The following is an 18,544-nucleotide window of genomic DNA, read 5'->3' as shown; positions in this document are numbered from 1 at the left end:
GTTTTCCAGCAGCGGAGGACGAGTTGGGCTGTGGTGAGGATGGTAACGACTGAGGAATGAGAGTCTGGGATGAGAAACAACAGAAAAAGGCTTGTGGGATGTTTGAGAGATGACACACACACACACACACACACACACACAACCTGAGATGGCTGTGTGTGTGTGTGTGTGTGTGTGTGTGTGTGTGTGTAAAGAGATGTAGGATGACACGAACAGAATCAAATCCAAAAACAAAGAAACTCAGGATCAACCATTATTTATTCAACACTTTTGGATTAGTTTAGTAAATTGTCGTCTTGTTTTTCTCTACATGAACAAGAAGGAAACTTTTGATGCTTTTTCATACATTTTGAGATTTGAATGTTAAACAACCGAAATCAGCTCCGGAAGCTCGGTCGTTTCCTGTGATGGGAAAAATAATAAAACAACTTTGGGGAAAAATTTTGATTAAATAAATAAATAAATCTCAAAAGAAAAATCCAATAGGCTAAATCTCATATCGAGTCAATTACTAACATATATCTCAATTTTTTTTTACATTCTTACACATCATATAATCCTGTCGCCTCACTTTTCAAACTGGGAAGAGGGTTTTTTTCCTGATTTAGGGAATCTGATGTGCAATATATTTGATAACCTTGTTTGAGTTCTGAGATCACATGAACTTTGAAACATTTGCATGTTGAGAGTTGCTCTTCACACAAAATCTGAGGTTCACAACACGACACGAGGGGGTCGCGATCACGCACAACGTCAATGAGTCTGCAAAAACTGACGGAATGTGTGTGTGTGTGTGTGTGTGAGAGTCCGAGGCTGAACACACACACATACACACACACTGACGCACACTTACACTGTGTCGGTCGCTAACTCGCTTCAAGCTACTGTCTGAATTTGGAAAATTCGAGGCGAGCCCCGACCTCAGAACAGGTTTTCTGTGAGAAACGATGGTGGCTGCACTGCTACTTAAAAATAAAAGGAACATTTTTCTAACCAATGTGTGAACTGATTGTGTTGAGAACTTTGCATGAAACCAGAGAGACGTCTGCGATTCGTCTCCCTTCTCCCGTATCTGCCAGAAACAGACAAGACCCTGATTCCACATCGGCCGTTTTTCAGACACGCACATCCGGAAAATGTCCGCAAAACTGGCGGTACGGGCTTTGCCCGGCGTTTGACGTCCGGCGTGTGCAGAACGCAGCAGGAGAGGAGATTGTCCGAGTCAGACGCGTTTGCGGCAACAGGAACGTTTACGGAACAACTCAGCTCGCTGTTCATCTTCCGGAGGTTTTCCTGCGGTATTCTCACACGGGCCGTGTCCCAGTTCAGGGAACGAGGACCTGGTCTATGAGGACGTGGTCTACTAGGACGTGGTCTACGAGGACCTGGTCTATGAGGACGTGGTCTACTAGGACGTGGTCTACGAGGACGTGGTGTACGAGGACCTGGTCTACGAGGACCTGGTGTACGAGGACCTGGTCTACGAGGACCTGGTCTACGAGGACGTGGTGTACGAGGACCTGGTGTACGAGGACCTGGTCTACGAGGACGTGGTCTACGAGGACGTGGTCTACGAGGACCTGATCTACGAAGACCTGGTCTACGAGGACGTGGTCTACGAGGACGTGGTCTACGAGGACCTGGTCTACGAGGACCTGGTCTACGAAGACCTGGTCTACGAAGACCTGGTCTACGCGGCCGCGAACACCGCCAACGGCCGAACCACAAAAGAGACGGTCCTTTCCGCTATCGCCTGGCAACGGAGCTGCAGTTGCCAACAGTTTAAAAGTGTCATCGGCGCGCAATGAATCCTGGGTCCACCTGGTTTGAAAGAGCCTTCGGAATGGGACAGTCGAGGCCCGACGCTGCGACGCAATCGGTCTTCAAGCGTAGCCGCCGAAGGAGCCAGGCTCCTGAATCGGGACACAGCCATGGGCTCACTCTGAAATCTGATTGGAGACTATCCGGACTTCGGCTCATGTCTGAAAGCAGCTGCCATGCTTTTGTCCCTGATCCGGCGTTCAGTCTCCAGCTGCCTTCTTTTTTCTTTTTTTTTTCATTTAAACTCCTGTGCTCACTCTTCTTTTCAGATATTCTACAAAACATTTGCTTTTCTCTAGTGATAAAAAGGGCTGGTGCAAAAGTACTTTTTAAAAAAAAAAGGAAAGCTGAACTTCAAGCAGAATATCAGCGTGATATTGAGAAGAGAAGCCGCACGAGAAACCCTCTTTGCGTTCCCCTTCCCTGCTGGTCGCATTTCTTTTTCTAAATTACATATATTACAATATATTCTAAGATATTAAACACCCGTCCCAACTCAAAAAGAAGAAAAAAAAGGTACAAGATGCATAAAAGCGTTATTGCTTTAAGTATTTGTTCTTCTAGTGCACAAGCTCCGCAAACGCAACAGGAATTATTTTCTGAGGACGGTTTGTTGTCGTGGATACCGACAGCAGAACTGGACATTCGCACCCTGAGTCCATCGCTTTAAAAACACTTAAACACACCCGCTGTATCAAAAATAATAAAATAAATAAAGGTTGAATAGTGCATGTACTGTACACGGTGACAAGAGAAGGACAACGGTCATTTTTGGTGAGCTGTGAACGCAGCTCGATCATCAAACATCGAGCGCGACCGCAGAAGATCTGTTGTGTGTTTGACGTTCGAGAGATGATTCCGTGATGTCGGAGATATAAGCGAACATAATCTTTTTGTTTTAAGTCTATATCATTCAGTTTCTGATATCATATATTCTACAAGTCAAAATGAAATCATATTCCCCAGGATTTCTTGAATGCATTTCGAAATATAGGCATTCAAAATAAAGATTAATCAATTTCAATTAATTTTAAAACTTTTTCACTTGATGCTTATTAATTTTCCACTGACTGACGGATCTCTACCGGAGGTGACGACCAGTGAGTTTGAAGTTCAATAATAACGCCATGGAAACGTCACTTTCATCCAAATTTCCGGGCAAAAAGAAGATGTTACATTTACACAGGAATTATGTGAATGCATGGATTATTCAAACGCATGTATAGGATTGTCCATCAAAGCGTCTGTTACAGCAAAAAGCTTCTTTTTTTCGCCGAACTGTGTCGACACAGCGGCCTTTAAATTCAAATTCTCTTAATCTTTTCAACCCTTTCACGTCGACACTGGAGCCGAGTATCGATCTCCGTCATCCTCAGGTACACTGGCACAGTGTGCGTCACCTTCCCTCCTCCTTCTGACCTCGCGTTGCTCGCGTACACAGATGCCGCTTCCACGGACCGAGCGCGACTTGTCACGAAAAACACCGCGCTCCTCTGCCCAGTGTAATCGCGGAGTTGTCACGACGTTCCCTCCGCGTGTTTACGCCGGCGGCTGATTTACGCGCCGCGTCCCGCCGGAGCATGTCCAACCTAAACACAAGCCTCCAGCGGGCGCTGGCTCCGGCCCATGTACGGGGCGAGTGTTTACCCCTGTGCCCCATCAGTCTGACTGGGTCTGGCCTGGGGCAGCGATGGGGCCGCAGCGCTTAATCATCAGCGCGTATGAAGGCGGATTCCGGGAAGGGGATTTAAAACGGAGGGTCGTCCACTCGGCGTTATCTCTGGTGCCACTTCAGACGTATACGTGTTTACACCTGAGCTCTTCTCTCTAGTTACCGTGGAGGAATAAAAACAGAGCGTCGGCCAACGACCACAACACGAAATAACAGCAGCTCCTATAGCAACCCGGCTTTGTTGATGGCCAAACAATTTTAGTTTTGTACACCGAAGGTTCTCCTTTGACCACCTACGAATGTGACATTGATCAAAGTCAGGAGTCTTGGTGGAGGACACGTCGAACGCAAAGTGAATTTTTCGTGCGACGAGATTACACACAAAGTCAACGCACAGACGCAAATAACACAGAGTCATTCGCTTCAGTATTTCGTGTGACGCAATGTCGCGGACGCATTCTTCCCGACGTCTGCGTCCGATGGAGATCGAGCGGATTATTAAAAGAATTAATTCACATGAGAGAGAAAATATTAAAGAAATATGTTATTTTACATCTTAAATAATGTCAGTCATGGATTTTGTAAGCAAATCGATTTGCGATGAATTTGCTCTGCGTTTGTAGTGAACACAGCATTATCAAGAGTAAGAGTTATGAATTCATAACTGACGTTATTCAAGCTGTAAAATAATATGATTTCAAATTATAATTTTTTTCCTCATGTGAATTAATACATTTATATTAAAGTTTGGTTTATTAACCATGACAACTGTCAAGTTCTGAAATGATTCCAATCAATTGATGACTTCAGTGATTCTGATCATAAATTTCTTGTATACGTCCTTAATTAAGTAAATTAACCCCAACAACCCCAAACAACTAAAACAATTTGAAAACGTCTCCTTGGGCATTGTTTTCCATAAAACAAATAATAAATATATATATATATATACAAAAAATAAAAATAGAATCTTTAGTTAAAGCCGTAATTGTGACAGGCTGTTCGGAGTATAAGCAAGAATAATTAAATGCAGAGTAGCTGATTCAAATATGATCTGACATCTGAGGAATACTCGTTTCCGACCGACGCACTATCACGGCAGCAGTGCAAAAAAATAAAATAATAATAAGCATGTGCCTTAAAAACCAACTCATCCAGTTTTCCTCAACACCCCAAAAACAACAACTAGTATATTACATCAAGTGTAAAGAATATAAGAGCTCTATTGTCGTCTTTAAAAAAATATACAGCAGAAATATAATCCATGATATCCGAAGGTCACTTATCATCCCCACTCATGAGCAATAAATTGAACAACCTAACAATCACACAAAGCCGCCGCCTCCACCAGACAACCTCCTAACAACTGACATGGATACTAGTAAAAAAAATAAAACTCGCCTAGCAACAGCTGACCAATGTTTTGGTTGATGGGCTGCGTCCCGACACGGATTGTGCTTCATATTTATCACCAGCCACGACAGAGTGTGTGTGTGTGTGTGTGTGTGTGTGTGTGTTGTGGCTGGTGTGATCCCCATCGTACAATTAAGTTTGATCGGCTGTTTTTTAGGAGTTATCAGAATCAGTTTCAAATGTGCCGCAGTGCAACTTTGGCATTTTTATACAGGTGAACACAGGAAGTAACACTAAGCTGAGACAAAATATTATTATATATAAGTACAAAATGTAAAGACATTTACAGTACAGTCATTTTTAATATTGATGTGCATGTTGCTAACTTCAGTCCTTGGCTTTTTTTAAATTTGATTTACCTACAGCTTTTCATTTTTCGTTTAAATGGATAAATGTATGCATTTTGATGTATAAGTTGATGTTTTATGATTTTTTAAATCTTTTTTTAATACTGGCTCTTATGAGATCTTTGGTTGCAGCCACCATTTTAAACATCCGCTCGCCAACAATGCGCTTCCTGTCCCGAGTACAGTTCAGAGAAGAAAAAAAAAAAGTTAGCAATTTACAACATGGGAGTTTTGATGGATGAACAAAATCGATGAGCAAAAAAAATAAATAAACAGGGTGGAATGACGATGACGACAGTAAAGTTTGTTTTTTTACTGTACCGAGTTTTTAGAAATGATCGACTCATTTCTCTGGGATGATGACGACATGAGCGAAATGAAAAGGCAAAAGACGGTTCACCTCAAATTTTAAATAATATTTATCACCTTGGATTTTTAGGAGCCGATAAGAGTTTCAGGGAGTAATATCTTTTATATAGTAATTTATATATAATTTAAATAATGTACCATCTTTGATGTCGGTAGAACGACCATGGTGTTGTGTACCTCTGTTCCCTCTGTTCATTAATTCTTCTACACATGTCTCACATGATCAGTCCAGAACATTCTGGCAAAATAGAAGCTTTTTTTTTTTTAATTTTTAAAAGGCAATGGGCCTTTTTGATTGGTTTTTTTTCTTCGTAAGAAGCTAAATTTATGATGAAAGGACAGCTGTTACCTCGTGACTCGTTCTCTCGCGTCCAGAGTTTTTCTGTGACCAGTCACAAGCTTCTCAACGTCTTTTTACAAGTTCTCTGCGTCTCTTATGAGTTATGAGTTATGAGTTATGAGTTAGCTGTTGATTGTGGCTGCCTGTTCCTTCTCCGCCTTCTCCTTGGCCTTCTCCTTCTCGATCAGCTTCTCCTCCTTCTGCAGCATCGCCATGATGTCCGTCACCTGAGAGGTGGAGATGTCGATGTCCTCCTTGTCGATCAGCTCCACCACCTGGGAGAATGAGGGAAAGTTCATTAAGTCAAAAGGAATAACAAGCAGATTAAATTCATAAAATATCAACTTGTCTCTAACAACTGATCTATCGCAGCAGAATGGCAAGTAACCACCTAAATGTCACATTATACGTTATTATGATAAATTTGACATTATACATCAGATGGAAAATCAGTGTATTCTTTTTCTCAAATAATGAAATTTAAATTATGAATTTAGAAACATTACGCAACAAATAAAACCTTTTAGGATGAGAAAACATGAAATGTTATATCCTGTAATTCTTTTATTACCCATCAATAAAATCTCTTAATGGATTTTAAAGTGACAGCAGCATCCAAACCATAAAAAGCAATCCTAATTTATTACAAATAAACAATAGCAACACTGTGCGAACGCACCTTGATGACGTCGTCGATGTCGATCTTGCCGTCCTTGTTGTCGTCGAGGGCCTCGGCGATGCTCTGCAGCTTGTGCTCTGGAATGTTCTGGATCTGCCGCATGACGCCGATCAGCTCGTCGATGCTGATGAGGTTCTCCCTGAAGGCGTAGAACAGACTGTATACAGGGAGCGGTTACCAGATTTGACCGGACGTAAAAACGTGGTGGAGAAGTGTCAGGGTCAACATGCGGCAAATTCAAGGTTCCCAGATCACACCAATCAAAAATGGAGTTTAGAGATTATGAAAAAAATCTTTTTTCAAATTTTTTAATTCACAACAGGTTAAATTTGGGCCAATATGTAGAATTAAGCTGAAATGCGATGCAGTTAAAACTAATGGATGTTTCCACTGATATATATATATTTATATATATATATGTGTGTGTGAGTATGTATGTACAGTATGTATGTGTGTATATATATATATATATATATATGTATATATATATATATATATATATGTGTGTGTGTATATATATATGTACATGTATATATATATATATATATATATATATATATTGGTTTATATATGTGTGTGTGTGTGTGTGTACATACTGTATATATATATATGTGTGTGTGTGTGTGTGTAAATATGTGTTCATATGTATATATGTATATGTATATATACATATATACGCACACATATATGTATGTGTGCGTATATATGAATCGTTCAAATTAGGCAGCTCAGGTCAGATCTTTGATATGTTTCATTCATCATCATTGTTTAGTAAAGTTGGAGCAGCGCAGCACGTGGGACACGGGGAGGAGGAGGAGCGTATGGAAGCTGATGGATCAGCAGTGATTGGCGGCTGACGGCCAACAACCGTGTAGCGCGGGGGAAGCAAGCAAATGGTGGTTCACCAGTCTCTTACCTCGTGGCATCACTATACTTAGAAAAGAATAATCTGTAAAATTTGGAATAAATTAGATTCTGGATTTGGTCTTTCAATTGTGAACTAAAACATTTTCTTCTGGGGAAACCTTTTGTTTCTTGTTTTGTTTTTGTTTTTTATCTCCACCACCATTTTACAATGGAAATAATGATGATGATGAACAGGATGATGATAAAGGAGGATGACTGATACAAAAAAACAGAGGACCATGAAATCAAAATCCACAACAACTAAAAGATGAACCATTTCATGTCATAACGAGTTGGAGAAAGTGATGCATCGGCAACATGTTTGGGGAGAATTATGACAGAAATCAAATATAAGACGTTCAGCTCCTACCCAACAGGCGGGGTGCTTCCACTGTCCATCTTCCCGTCCAGGATGACCTTGTCCTTCTCCAGCTCCAGGATGAGGTTGTCGATGCGGCCGATCATGCGGTTCACCCTCTTGGACAGACGCTGGCTCGCCTTCGACTCCTTCACCGTCTTCGCCTGGCCGCTCTTGGAGAGCTCCATCTTGATCTCCTCCAGGTCCTGGAGAAACGCACGTCGCGGACAAACACAGATGAAACGAGGGATGCAAATACATTAACAAAACCCAGACAAACGACTCAGAAAACTCCGTGTGTATGTTCAAAACGGGGCGTGATATGTGGCCAGTAAGTTTGGTCATAAAAAGCCATACGCATCTTGAGTTATTAACATATATGACGTCAGTGTGAGGCACCTCGTTGTATTCCTGGACGTCGTCCTTCAGCTCTTCCAGCTCTTCCTTCTCCAGAGTCAGCAGCCTCTTCTGGCCCTTCAGCTTGGAGCAGGCGTCGCTCAACATGTCGATCTCCTCCTTGGTGATCTCCTCATCCTGAGGAAGATAAAGTGATAAAGAAGCCCAAACTAAAATTAAGATCAGGACACAAACACAGAAGTTCAAGGTCACGTTTTCCCCAGTTAGGTTGAAAAAAAAATAGGTGAAAAGGTTTGTTCTCTTAAAAAGAACCGCATGTTTACTTCATATAAACCACAGAAGAGACCGACCCAAACACACAAACTGGGTAAAAAGAGGGAAGCTGGAGAGGGAAACTGGGATACTCCCCCATGAGGGCCCGACAAACGATGGAGGAAACTCTGCGGAGCTACGAAGGTTTGTTAAGAGATTGGGGGAGAAAAGGTTCAACCTGGGAGGAAGGACGAGGATCAGAAGAGGACAAGTCCAAACAGATGTGGGCACAAACAGAGGTCGCAAATCATATTTAGCATTTGTTTAACGAGGACCAGAGGGAGGGAATGATAGAAAAAGGTTGGACCCTGGTTTGTCCACATTAAAAGACCGGGGTTGTATTTTAAAGGTTTACATAATCTAATCCCAGTTGTGATTTGTCCTATTTCTGTTCTGTAATTTACCTCGTCTGCTTTTCGTCCCTCTTCAGAACACACAGAGTTGAATATGAGCATTTTGTGGTTCTGCCCTTTTGCCTCATTTTCTCCTGCTCTGCTTTTCCAAGCACAAGTATCCGCCGGCTGACGTCAGCGTCCAAAACCTACTATTTATGGTTTTTATTCCCCCCCTGTCATTTAAGATTACGTTTTCAATCCCTCTGAAGCCGAGATCAAACAGAAGTCGAAAACAAACGCCACAATTATGTGCGGGCACTGTTTAACCCACATCTGTGTCGGCTCAGAGAAAAAAGACGGGACGCTGTGCTCGCAGGGACAAAGTGGTTTGGATGTGAGGGGTCACATTTTTGGGAGGAGACGACATTAAACTTAACCTGGAAGCGCAGGAACGTCGGCCACTGTTCAAACTGTGCGGCGCAGAGGAGAAAGAGGTGATGAAAATGAAAAAGGTGGCGAGATGTGAGAGATGAGTAAATGACTTAGTAATCATCAGTTAATAAGAATCACAGAAAGTCTGTCCACACACAATATCACATTTCAAGGCTTTCCAAAAATATTGGAGTTGACAGGCAGCGGGAAAACCTGCCCGGAAAAATATTATGGCTGTAAAACCCAAGTTTGGTGCATCTGGCACATTGTAATGCCACTATTCCATCATGTACACTGATCTTAATTATTGCAATTTTTAATAAGTTTGCCTGACTTGATTATTTCAAAGGATAATTAGACTTCCTGTGTCTGTAAATGGCTCCTGTATGTAACTCTCTACATGAGACCGATAATTTGCTGACATGAAAACTTGTATTTTACAGAATAAACAATGCAGAAACGATGTTTTACATTAAAAAAATATTTTTGTTTTTTGTTTTCTTTTTACTTAGCTATTTATAAATAAAGTTTATCATAAAGTTTATGGTTAAATGAGAAAGCATTTCTTTGTCATAAGGGCTCGACCCCTTGGGAATCATTACCAATTTTCTTTTTTAAGTATATTTATTTTAGTGTGTGTGGGTACACACACATATATATATATATATATATATATATATATATGCCGATATAATGGTATCTAATTTTTTTTCTTCTCCCTAATATCGCCACCCAAAAAACATAATGGGCCGGCTTAATATAAATAATTGAAAATCTCAAAAATATTAAACACGCCAATTATATCTGATACTAAAAGCAGCATTTAGGGAAACAAATATATATTTTAAATATAAATATAATATATTATATATATATATATAAATATAATATTTTAATAACCATTTGACCATCTACTGATCTGACCTCCTGTACGAGTGGAGACGTTACCTTGAGTCCCTCTATGACAGGCGCCGTGTCCCTCAGTATCTCTGAATGAGCAGCCGCGTCGGCCTTGGACATCGTCTGCTCCATGTCCAGCTCCAGCTCACCCTGTGAGCGCGAAGGAGCGGGCGATCAGAAAAAAACTCCCAAAGCACAATAAACCCAATAAAGCAACAGCAGTGAAACGACGTACCGTCTGTACGAAAACACAAACATGCTCCTCAGGCACCAGATCACTATTCAACTACTGAAATACGTTGAGCTTCATTACCCTGGCAACCTTCTCTGCGGCGTCGGCCAACCGCTCCATCTCGCGGTCCTTGTTGTCCTGGCGTATGGCCGCTTCCTCCTGCAGCATCGACTCCACCTTGGTCTTGTTGTCCACTTTGGAGAGCTCCATCTCCGCCACCATCAGCTGGGCCTCCTTCGTCTGGAGAAAGGAGGGCGGAGCCGAGCGGTGAAGAACAATCCAAGTGAAGAATGAATGTAGCCTTCAAAAAAGGGGTTAAAGTTTCCCGTTCACATACCACCATCTCGGGGAGCGTCTGCAGTGTGGTCTTCAGCTGGTCGGCAGGCGACAGGGTGTCGGGGAGGAACATGGCCCGAGACAGCAGCAGCAGAGACGTGGGGATCTGCTGGTTCAGGTGCAGCTCCAACCACTTCAGACAACAGAGACACGACGTAAAATTAAAACCTCTTTAAACCTAAATAACATCCATGACAGTATGTATATCAGATAATTAAACCCCCGGGAACATCGTACATCCCGGGATGTTCCTGGAGTCGTTACCTGGCTGAGTTGCTCTCTCAGTCGTTCCTCTGTGACTCCCAGAGATCTCATCCCTCTGACGCGACAGGCCGCCTGCACCTCGTTCACGTTCAGAGTCTCCATTCCTTCCTCCGCGATCATCTGGATCAAAACAAGAGGTCACAGAAGTTTCAGGTAATGTTCAAGTGCAGTCAGATGATCTTTTTTCAAAGTGATGAGTTCAGCCTTTCGTACCTTGTCGTCTGCACGGATGGCCCTCAGCTTCATGATGAGCTGGAAGCGGAGGAAGTTGTTGGTCCCGATGGACTGGAGCTCCAGGAGGCGGCAGAGCGCCACCAGCTGGGGTCGGGTCAGGTTGTCCAGAGTCAGCTCGTCCTCGAAGAGCTTGGAGAATTTGATGATCTGCTCGTTGCTGGGACGTTCGCCGGAGTCACGGATCTACGGAGACGAAAGAAGTTGCGACGTGTAAATTCTTTCTTCAAAGATGGGCCAGAGTTCATGTCATTGAGAAATAAACATTTACTGTTCAATTTCTAAAAAAAGAAATTAAACTTGTTTTGTTTTTTTAATTCTCCATCAAAGAAAAAAAAAAGTTCCATCATATCTTACATTTACGGCCTAATATTCCGGCCATTTTGACTTATATACATACATACACCATTTCAGCGTTTATGTTTTTTGTACATGACATTTCACAGTTTCCACCACCAGGGGGCAGTACTGGGCCTGTTTTCGACCGACCTTCTGGAAGAAGGTGGAGAACTCCTCTGTCACGTTGCCCTGCGCCGCCTTGTTCCTCAGAGCGATCTCCTCGATCGTGTCCTGCAAGAACTTGGCCATCTCCAGTTTGACCCGCAGCTCCTTTTTCAACCTCTCCTCCTGAAAAAAACAACAGTGAGAGATTTTGTTGAGCACTCTGTAGATTTCAAGAAAAAATATCAGTGATGTAATGAAATTAGATCAAATGTTGGAAATATATTTTTAATCTTTGAATCTAATTCTTTGCTGCTTGAGGTTAATGTGTCATTAAAATGTATTGATCAAGAAATGACACCACCATCATGGTTTATTCTATAACTTGTTGTGTTTTTAAAAAAAATGACACGGATTACGAAAACAAAGTTTAAGAGAAACAAACGATCAAAAGGAAATATGATGGGAATTAACAAAAAGAAAATAACAGATATTTAGACATATTTAAAAAACATGTTTATTTACACTGCAGTATTTATTATCAGCACGGACAAACATAAACAGTGTGGAACAACAGGTCAGGGATCCTGTTCTGCTTCGGATTAGACTGTAATCAGGATTAGACCTCGTCAGGGTGAGACACTCTGATCTCCATTGGAGGATCTCAGGTTAAAGTTGACGCAAAGGATGAGGATTACATTTTTTTGCGTATTTTTAATTTCTGAATACCTGTATAAATCTCACTGACCGCAGTGTGGGAGACTATAATATTAATTTTGCCCGGATTTATTTTAAATATGTATTTTTTTTATTTTATATTCATTAAAAAACAACAAGAACTGCAGAATGATTTGGGAATTACCCGCCATATGGTCGCCCTTAACTCAGATTAGTCGATCAGCAGAAAATAAATCTATAACATATTATGAAAGATCAATGAAACCTAATCTTTTAAAAAAAAAAAAACCATTATTATACTTCTCAATGTTTTTCACAAATTAGTTAATTTAGAAATTGAAAAAAAATCATTAGCTGCGGCCCTAGTTGAACGACTGTGTCTCAAACCAGTTTTACCAAAAACCAACATTTGAATTGCAACTACAACAGCTACAAAATTAATCACCCATATTAATAACAAAAATAATGATAATATATAATCTTGTAAGCTTTAGTTTGACCAGGGGAAGCCTGGCTGCGTTCGTTACCTTCTTCGTCTGTGTCTCGAAGGTGGACGGCAGCATGTTGGGGAAGAGTTTGAGGGCGACGGGCAGCAGGAACTCCATGAAGGGGACGATGATGAAGACGAGGAAGGGAAGAAGTCTGAAGACATCCGCGCACGTTCTGAGAAACTGGGGGGGAGGAAACGTAGAAAAACTGTCGTGAGGAACGAGATCATGTGGAGGAATCTTTAGTCTTGAGGTGTCATGTGAACATGTAGGTGCCTACAGTACAGTACGAGCGCCTTCACCCGGCTGTAGTGTGTTCATGCCGCCAGCAGGGGGCAGAGTGGAGAGTGGGGAAACCTGTGATAATGTTTCAACCTCATCTTCTTTTGTCTCTTGGCACAATCGCCCCCTGCTCCGTCCCTCTAATAACAGTTTCAACACTCAGCACTTTTAACCCCACGACCACCAGAGAGGCAGCAGCAGCAGAAACCTCCTAATTCACTGGAGCATTATTCGCACGGAGCTGTGAACCACAGTGAACATTCTACAATCCTCAGAGGACAGAAGTAGCATGCAGACGACTAGTCCACTTCATTGTGCAGCTGTCCCCGCCGGTGACTTTCTGACCGTCCAGTGGTGGGACACGATCCCCAACCGACCATTTACAGAAAAACGTCTCCGAAGGGGGAGAAGGCAAAGGCCTCCTTCCTTGGGCCCTTCCCACCTGCCTGTCAGACCGAGCAGGGTGAAGGATTTAGGCCGAGCCCCGAGTGAAAAGGGCCTTTGTCCGCGAGTTCCATTGACATGTATATCATCTCCCAGAGTTCCACATCAAAGCCGGGGGAGGAGGAGGAGGGCAATACATTTAAAATGGAAGGAGCCCCTTTTTTTAAAAAAACGGAGGGCCTGAGTATTGTCAGTGAATATGAAAAGGAGGAGATTAAGGAGTCCGGGGCTTGATGAATGGGGTTCGGGACATTCGCTCCGAGGGAGTCAGCTGCATTTGAAAAGGTGCAGATGGGATGATGATGATGATGATGATGATGATGGGGGGGGGGGGGTCATCATTAGCACTGACCAACAGTGATCAGCACTGAGCCTCTGTTTCCTCTCTTTCTTTAGCATTAACACACTGTAGATGTTTGACGTATTGGAAATAACAAAATTATATGACCAGTGGTGTACTAATGTTGTTTTAGCATTCAACAAAAATTCTGCTGTCTGGCTGAAAGATTCAAAATTCTTTTTGTTTTTTGTTTTAAATGTCTGTAGAGTTGTTAAAATCGTTAAATTATTTTTTTTGTGATTCACTGTAAACTTATCCTGGAAAAACATCATAACAGTCATATCAATATGCATGAAATATAATATAATCATCAGCACGATCAGGAATCAGAGATTCGTTTCATTAGATTGTTGTTGTTGTTTTTCTAGGTTACAAATAAACTGAAATGCTGTGACTTATATTTTCCATCACAAAGTTAATAACTATACCTACAAACTTATTTTGTATTAGTCTTGATGAAAACAATTAGGGGGTCTGATTGGACTGTTAAGCCTTGTGTTCTACCGAGTGACATTCTGGTTTCCAAGAGTTTAATCCAGCTCATCTCTGGACCTAAACGATCAAAATGACCATCAGCTACTGTGATGTGATACAGTCATTTTTTATTCCTGCTTTCTGATATGTGAATATGTTCTACTTTTCTTATATCATTGTAAACTGAATACGTTCATGTTTTGGATAATTTGTCAGAAAAAATACAATGAAATATCTTGGACTGAAAAATTGCCATTGTCGCTCCGAATTGTGAAACTGGAAAAAAAATGTTAAACACGCCTCAGAACCATCGCTTGAAAATTTGAACACCTGTACATTCCTGTCGCTTCCTGAGCAGCTCGTTTTGAGCATCTCATGTTGCAGAAGACGTAAAAGATGGGGAGGAATTCCCAGAACAGGGCAGGTGGGATTCCCAGACAGGGTCAGCAGCAGCAGAGGTTCCGGTCAACCTGAAACGTCGAGTGTTTTACGACTCGCCAATCGCTTTTATTCCCGCTAAGTCTCTCCACTGTCCTGTGCCACACGGCAACGGGGGCAACGGTAAATAAAGTGTGTGTGACCCGAGCTGATCCGCTCACCGTCCCCGACACGACACGACACCCGAGTGCCAGCGACCTTCTTCAGATTACTGCAGAGAAGCACCGGGCCTGGATCCAGACAGATTCTCCGAGCGACAGACTGGAGCGGCGCCGGCTGCCGTGACTTAATAAACAAGTCGCGGGTTTTTTTATCAACAGAATATGAGCAGAGAGTTTGTCCTTCACACATTAGTGGTTGAAATGACTGACTCCCTATCAACTCCAGAGAATACTAAACAATGATTGTTGTGCCGTTTTTCTAACTAAGCGTGTTTATGTTGTGTAATCCACTCAGAAACGGGGGGGGGCCAAGTGAACTGAGGACTTTTCTAATCAACGCAGCAACACACGTAGAAAGCTTCCGCCTTAAAGAGCTTTGATCGGGCAGCAGCGCCGCAGCGCCTGGTGAGTCAACACCCAGCGTGCCGCCAATTTCTATAATTGATCCCATTAGGGGTTTGAAGAAGCTGTGGATTTAAAACTTTACAGAACATGATGTCTGAGCTCTCCCGAATGGAACCGTCGCTCAAGATCTCTACCCCAGTGCTGCTGGTTGCTCCGCTGTGCAAACTCACCGTGTCACCGTGGAAACAGTGGAATCAGTTACTCCCATTTCTGTTTCTGTTCAGGTATCATTTACTGTAATTGCGCAGATCTTCGGCTAAAATGGTGGAATATATGTATACATACTCGCCACATATGGTCCAAATTTACCAGTGAGTCATCGTTTGCTAAGCCCCGCCCCCTTAGTCACTGCTGCTGGACCTGTAAAACTTTCCGTCCCTTCACTTACACACGTGCAACAACAACCGCAGATTCATCACCAAGACCCTGAATAATGAGATTTGAACCAACGAGTTGTTGATTTCAGAAAAATTGATTGGAAACCATTTTGCTAATCAATTATATTATTTTTTGGGGCAATATTTGATGTTTTACTGTGTTAAAATATGCTTGTTTTTGGCTTTTACGTTATGATAATTTTAATATTTGATGATGCCACATATTGTAAAAGACAGTAGTCATGGTTTTCTAATGTTTGATTGATCAAATAATTGTTTGTTTACTTGAAAACTCCTTTTAACGTTTCCAGCTGACTCTTTAAAAAATAACTATTATATTCACTTGGTAGCTTCATAATTGATATCCAGTTAAAAGTCTGAGGCTTAAGCTGCATCTTCCAGAAAACAAAGGTGTTACTGGAACTGGTAATTGGACGTTTGTAATGAATCTTATAGATTTTGTTGCATTATCACTATTAGCAAAGTGGAGTGGAGAATATAAACAGTGGGAAAATGCTCTTTTCTGGTTTGTGCTAATTGTCTCTCGGTTACAAAACAAAACTTTTCGTGGAATTTGACTCTGGTACCATTTAACTTTTAGGACTAATCTATACTTTACGCCAAACAAATTTAGCACTTAAGACATTTGCTCACCTGTCTCCTCTCGCGTCGGGACAGGACGTTTCCGTTCAGCACCCTCCACAGCATTCGCCCGGCGATGGTGGTGTCGATCCACAGCAGCCTGAAGCCGTGGTAGTAGTGCTTGACTTCGTCCACGACCCACTGTCGGACCGTCCGTCTCACCCGCTCCGCGTCCAGCGTGGGACTGTACACCGGCCCCCCCTCCTCCAGCTTCTTCTTGTCCTTTATCGAACGCAGCGACTTCTCCACCTTGGACTCGTCCCATCTCCTCCTCGAAGTGTGTATCCACCGGATGTCCTGCGGCCGCGCTATCGTCCACTGGGCCCCCGTTGTGATGGCGGGGTGCAGCGAGGGGGAGGCCCCCAGCGCAAACGCGCAGTGGAACCGCAGAGAGTCGGAGCTCTGGCAGGGGCCCGCGTACCCGTCTGACACAGGGAGGTGAGGCCCGGACGAGGAGACCTGGGCCGGACCGCCGAGTCGATATCCATCAAGTCTGAGGAGACAACAGGGGGAAAGAATAAGTTCTACATTAAAACAAACCCAGCGGTAGTGTTAGCATGCAACAATGAAATCAATTCAAACTGTCAAAAGACATTCAGGAAAGATTTTGTGCGAGCTCCCAAAACTTCAAACAGGCCTGAACTGAGTCTGGTTTCTTACATGAAAAGCACCAAGAAACCACTTTGAATTAAAGCTTTAAATAACTGTAAAATTGAATTTCTATCTTGAAAATGTTATACTGTAGAACACACTGGACCATTTTTTATTGACTCAAGTTTTTTATTTTCAGATGCTGACTCAGGAAAATGCAGACACCATTAAATCCCCACATTTATTTGACTTACTTCTGACTGGAGAGTCTGAGGGCTGTGCAGCTGAAGCAGGAACCATCTTGAAGTTTCCCTGAGAAGAAATATTTAAAAAAAATAAACATGAGAAGCAGATTTCTGATGAGAAGTCATTATACACGCACACGCGCACACAGACACACACACACACACACACAGCAGCAGACATCTGCCGGCGGTTTTCCGGTCTGATTCCTTGATGAGATTTTATGTCTGTGCGGTTATGTAACAATTATATAAAGGGAAATGGCTGCTGGTGTCGTATGAAATGGTTTATGTAGAAATACATGACAAAAGTCTGAGCAGGACTTTTACTTTACACTGGGGTTTTCCAGCTTGGGTAGATGGGTAGGTAGGTAGATGGGAAGGTAGGTGGGTAGGTAGGTGGGTAGGTAGGTAGATGGGTAGGTAGATGGGTAGGTAGGTGGGTAGGTAGGTAGATGGGTAGGTAGATGGGTAGGTAGGTGGGTAGGTAGGTAGATGGGTAGGTAGGTGGGTAGGTAGGTGGGTCGGTAGGTAGATGGGTAGGTAGGTGGGTAGGTAGGTAGATGGGTAGGTAGGTAGATGGGCAGGTAGTTGGGTAGGTAGGTGGGTAGGTGGGCAGGTAGGTGGGCAGGTAGGTGGGTAGGTAAGTGGGTGGATTTTAAATAATTGTTTTCTCTCTTATCATTACATTTTCAAAGTTCATGGATTGTTTTTACAACTTCCTTTTGTTTTAAAATTATTAATCTCTACATTGTGCACATTGTATTGTTTTAGTGTAAATATATTCACACTGCTGAGCCTCGTGGCCATGACATCCACACCGAGTCGGTGAGGCCCACAGTGAGGCTTCACCGCCCCGGAGGCCCCGACCAGAGCGATGAGCGCACATGCAGAGAGAGAGAGAGAGAGGGAGGGCGGAGTGGTGAGACCCAGCGGGCCAATCACCAGAGAGCAGATGACGTAACCCCCCCCCCCCCCCGGTTCTCACGTGGCCGGCTGGAGTGAATCCAGCAAGGCCTGGTCGGAACATGACGGGCCGTGGCCGCGGGCCAGGACGACGCAGAGTTTACTGGAAAAGAGTAAACCTTTGTGGCCTTGGTGGCCCGGCCGCTGCGGCACAGAAAGGGAAATCCCTGGAAATACAGTAGATTATCTAACCTTTACTGTTCTCCTGGGCACAACACACACAAAACCACAGTCTGTGGTTTCATCAGCAACCCGGAGATTTTAGTTTTTG

At 42.9% G+C, this 18,544-nt stretch overlaps 1 protein-coding gene across 4 annotated transcripts in view; it reads right to left on the bottom strand.

The window, feature by feature from the left end:
• Nucleotides 1–240: 240 nt before the first annotated feature.
• letm1 (leucine zipper-EF-hand containing transmembrane protein 1) overlaps nucleotides 241–18,544 on the bottom strand; it is a 24,721-nt gene continuing 6,417 nt past the window's right edge. For 2 of the 4 annotated variants that reach the window (XM_047337609.1, XM_035610084.2), the window contains exons 3-16: nucleotides 17,320–17,377; nucleotides 16,487–16,967; nucleotides 12,951–13,094; nucleotides 11,794–11,931; nucleotides 11,287–11,490; nucleotides 11,074–11,193; nucleotides 10,811–10,942; nucleotides 10,555–10,713; nucleotides 10,290–10,391; nucleotides 8,305–8,439; nucleotides 7,918–8,111; nucleotides 7,558–7,590; nucleotides 6,642–6,798; nucleotides 241–6,237 (exon numbers count right to left, since the gene is read on the bottom strand). In XM_047337609.1, the coding sequence (XP_047193565.1) occupies nucleotides 6,085–6,237; nucleotides 6,642–6,798; nucleotides 7,558–7,590; nucleotides 7,918–8,111; nucleotides 8,305–8,439; nucleotides 10,290–10,391; nucleotides 10,555–10,713; nucleotides 10,811–10,942; nucleotides 11,074–11,193; nucleotides 11,287–11,490; nucleotides 11,794–11,931; nucleotides 12,951–13,094; nucleotides 16,487–16,967; nucleotides 17,320–17,377 (2,210 nt within the window). In that variant the 3' untranslated portion in view covers nucleotides 241–6,084. The remainder of the gene's footprint in view (nucleotides 6,238–6,641; nucleotides 6,799–7,557; nucleotides 7,591–7,917; nucleotides 8,112–8,304; nucleotides 8,440–10,289; nucleotides 10,392–10,554; nucleotides 10,714–10,810; nucleotides 10,943–11,073; nucleotides 11,194–11,286; nucleotides 11,491–11,793; nucleotides 11,932–12,950; nucleotides 13,095–16,486; nucleotides 16,968–17,319; nucleotides 17,378–18,544) is intronic. The other 2 variants (XM_047337610.1, XM_047337611.1) reach the window with 2 other exon arrangements.

This window comes from Scophthalmus maximus, chromosome 15 (genome assembly GCF_022379125.1).
Source record: "Scophthalmus maximus strain ysfricsl-2021 chromosome 15, ASM2237912v1, whole genome shotgun sequence".
NCBI classification, from domain to species: domain Eukaryota; kingdom Metazoa; phylum Chordata; class Actinopteri; order Pleuronectiformes; family Scophthalmidae; genus Scophthalmus; species Scophthalmus maximus.
The sequence above is the reverse complement of the archived record's forward strand: the minus strand, read 5'-3'. Positions and strand labels throughout refer to the sequence as shown.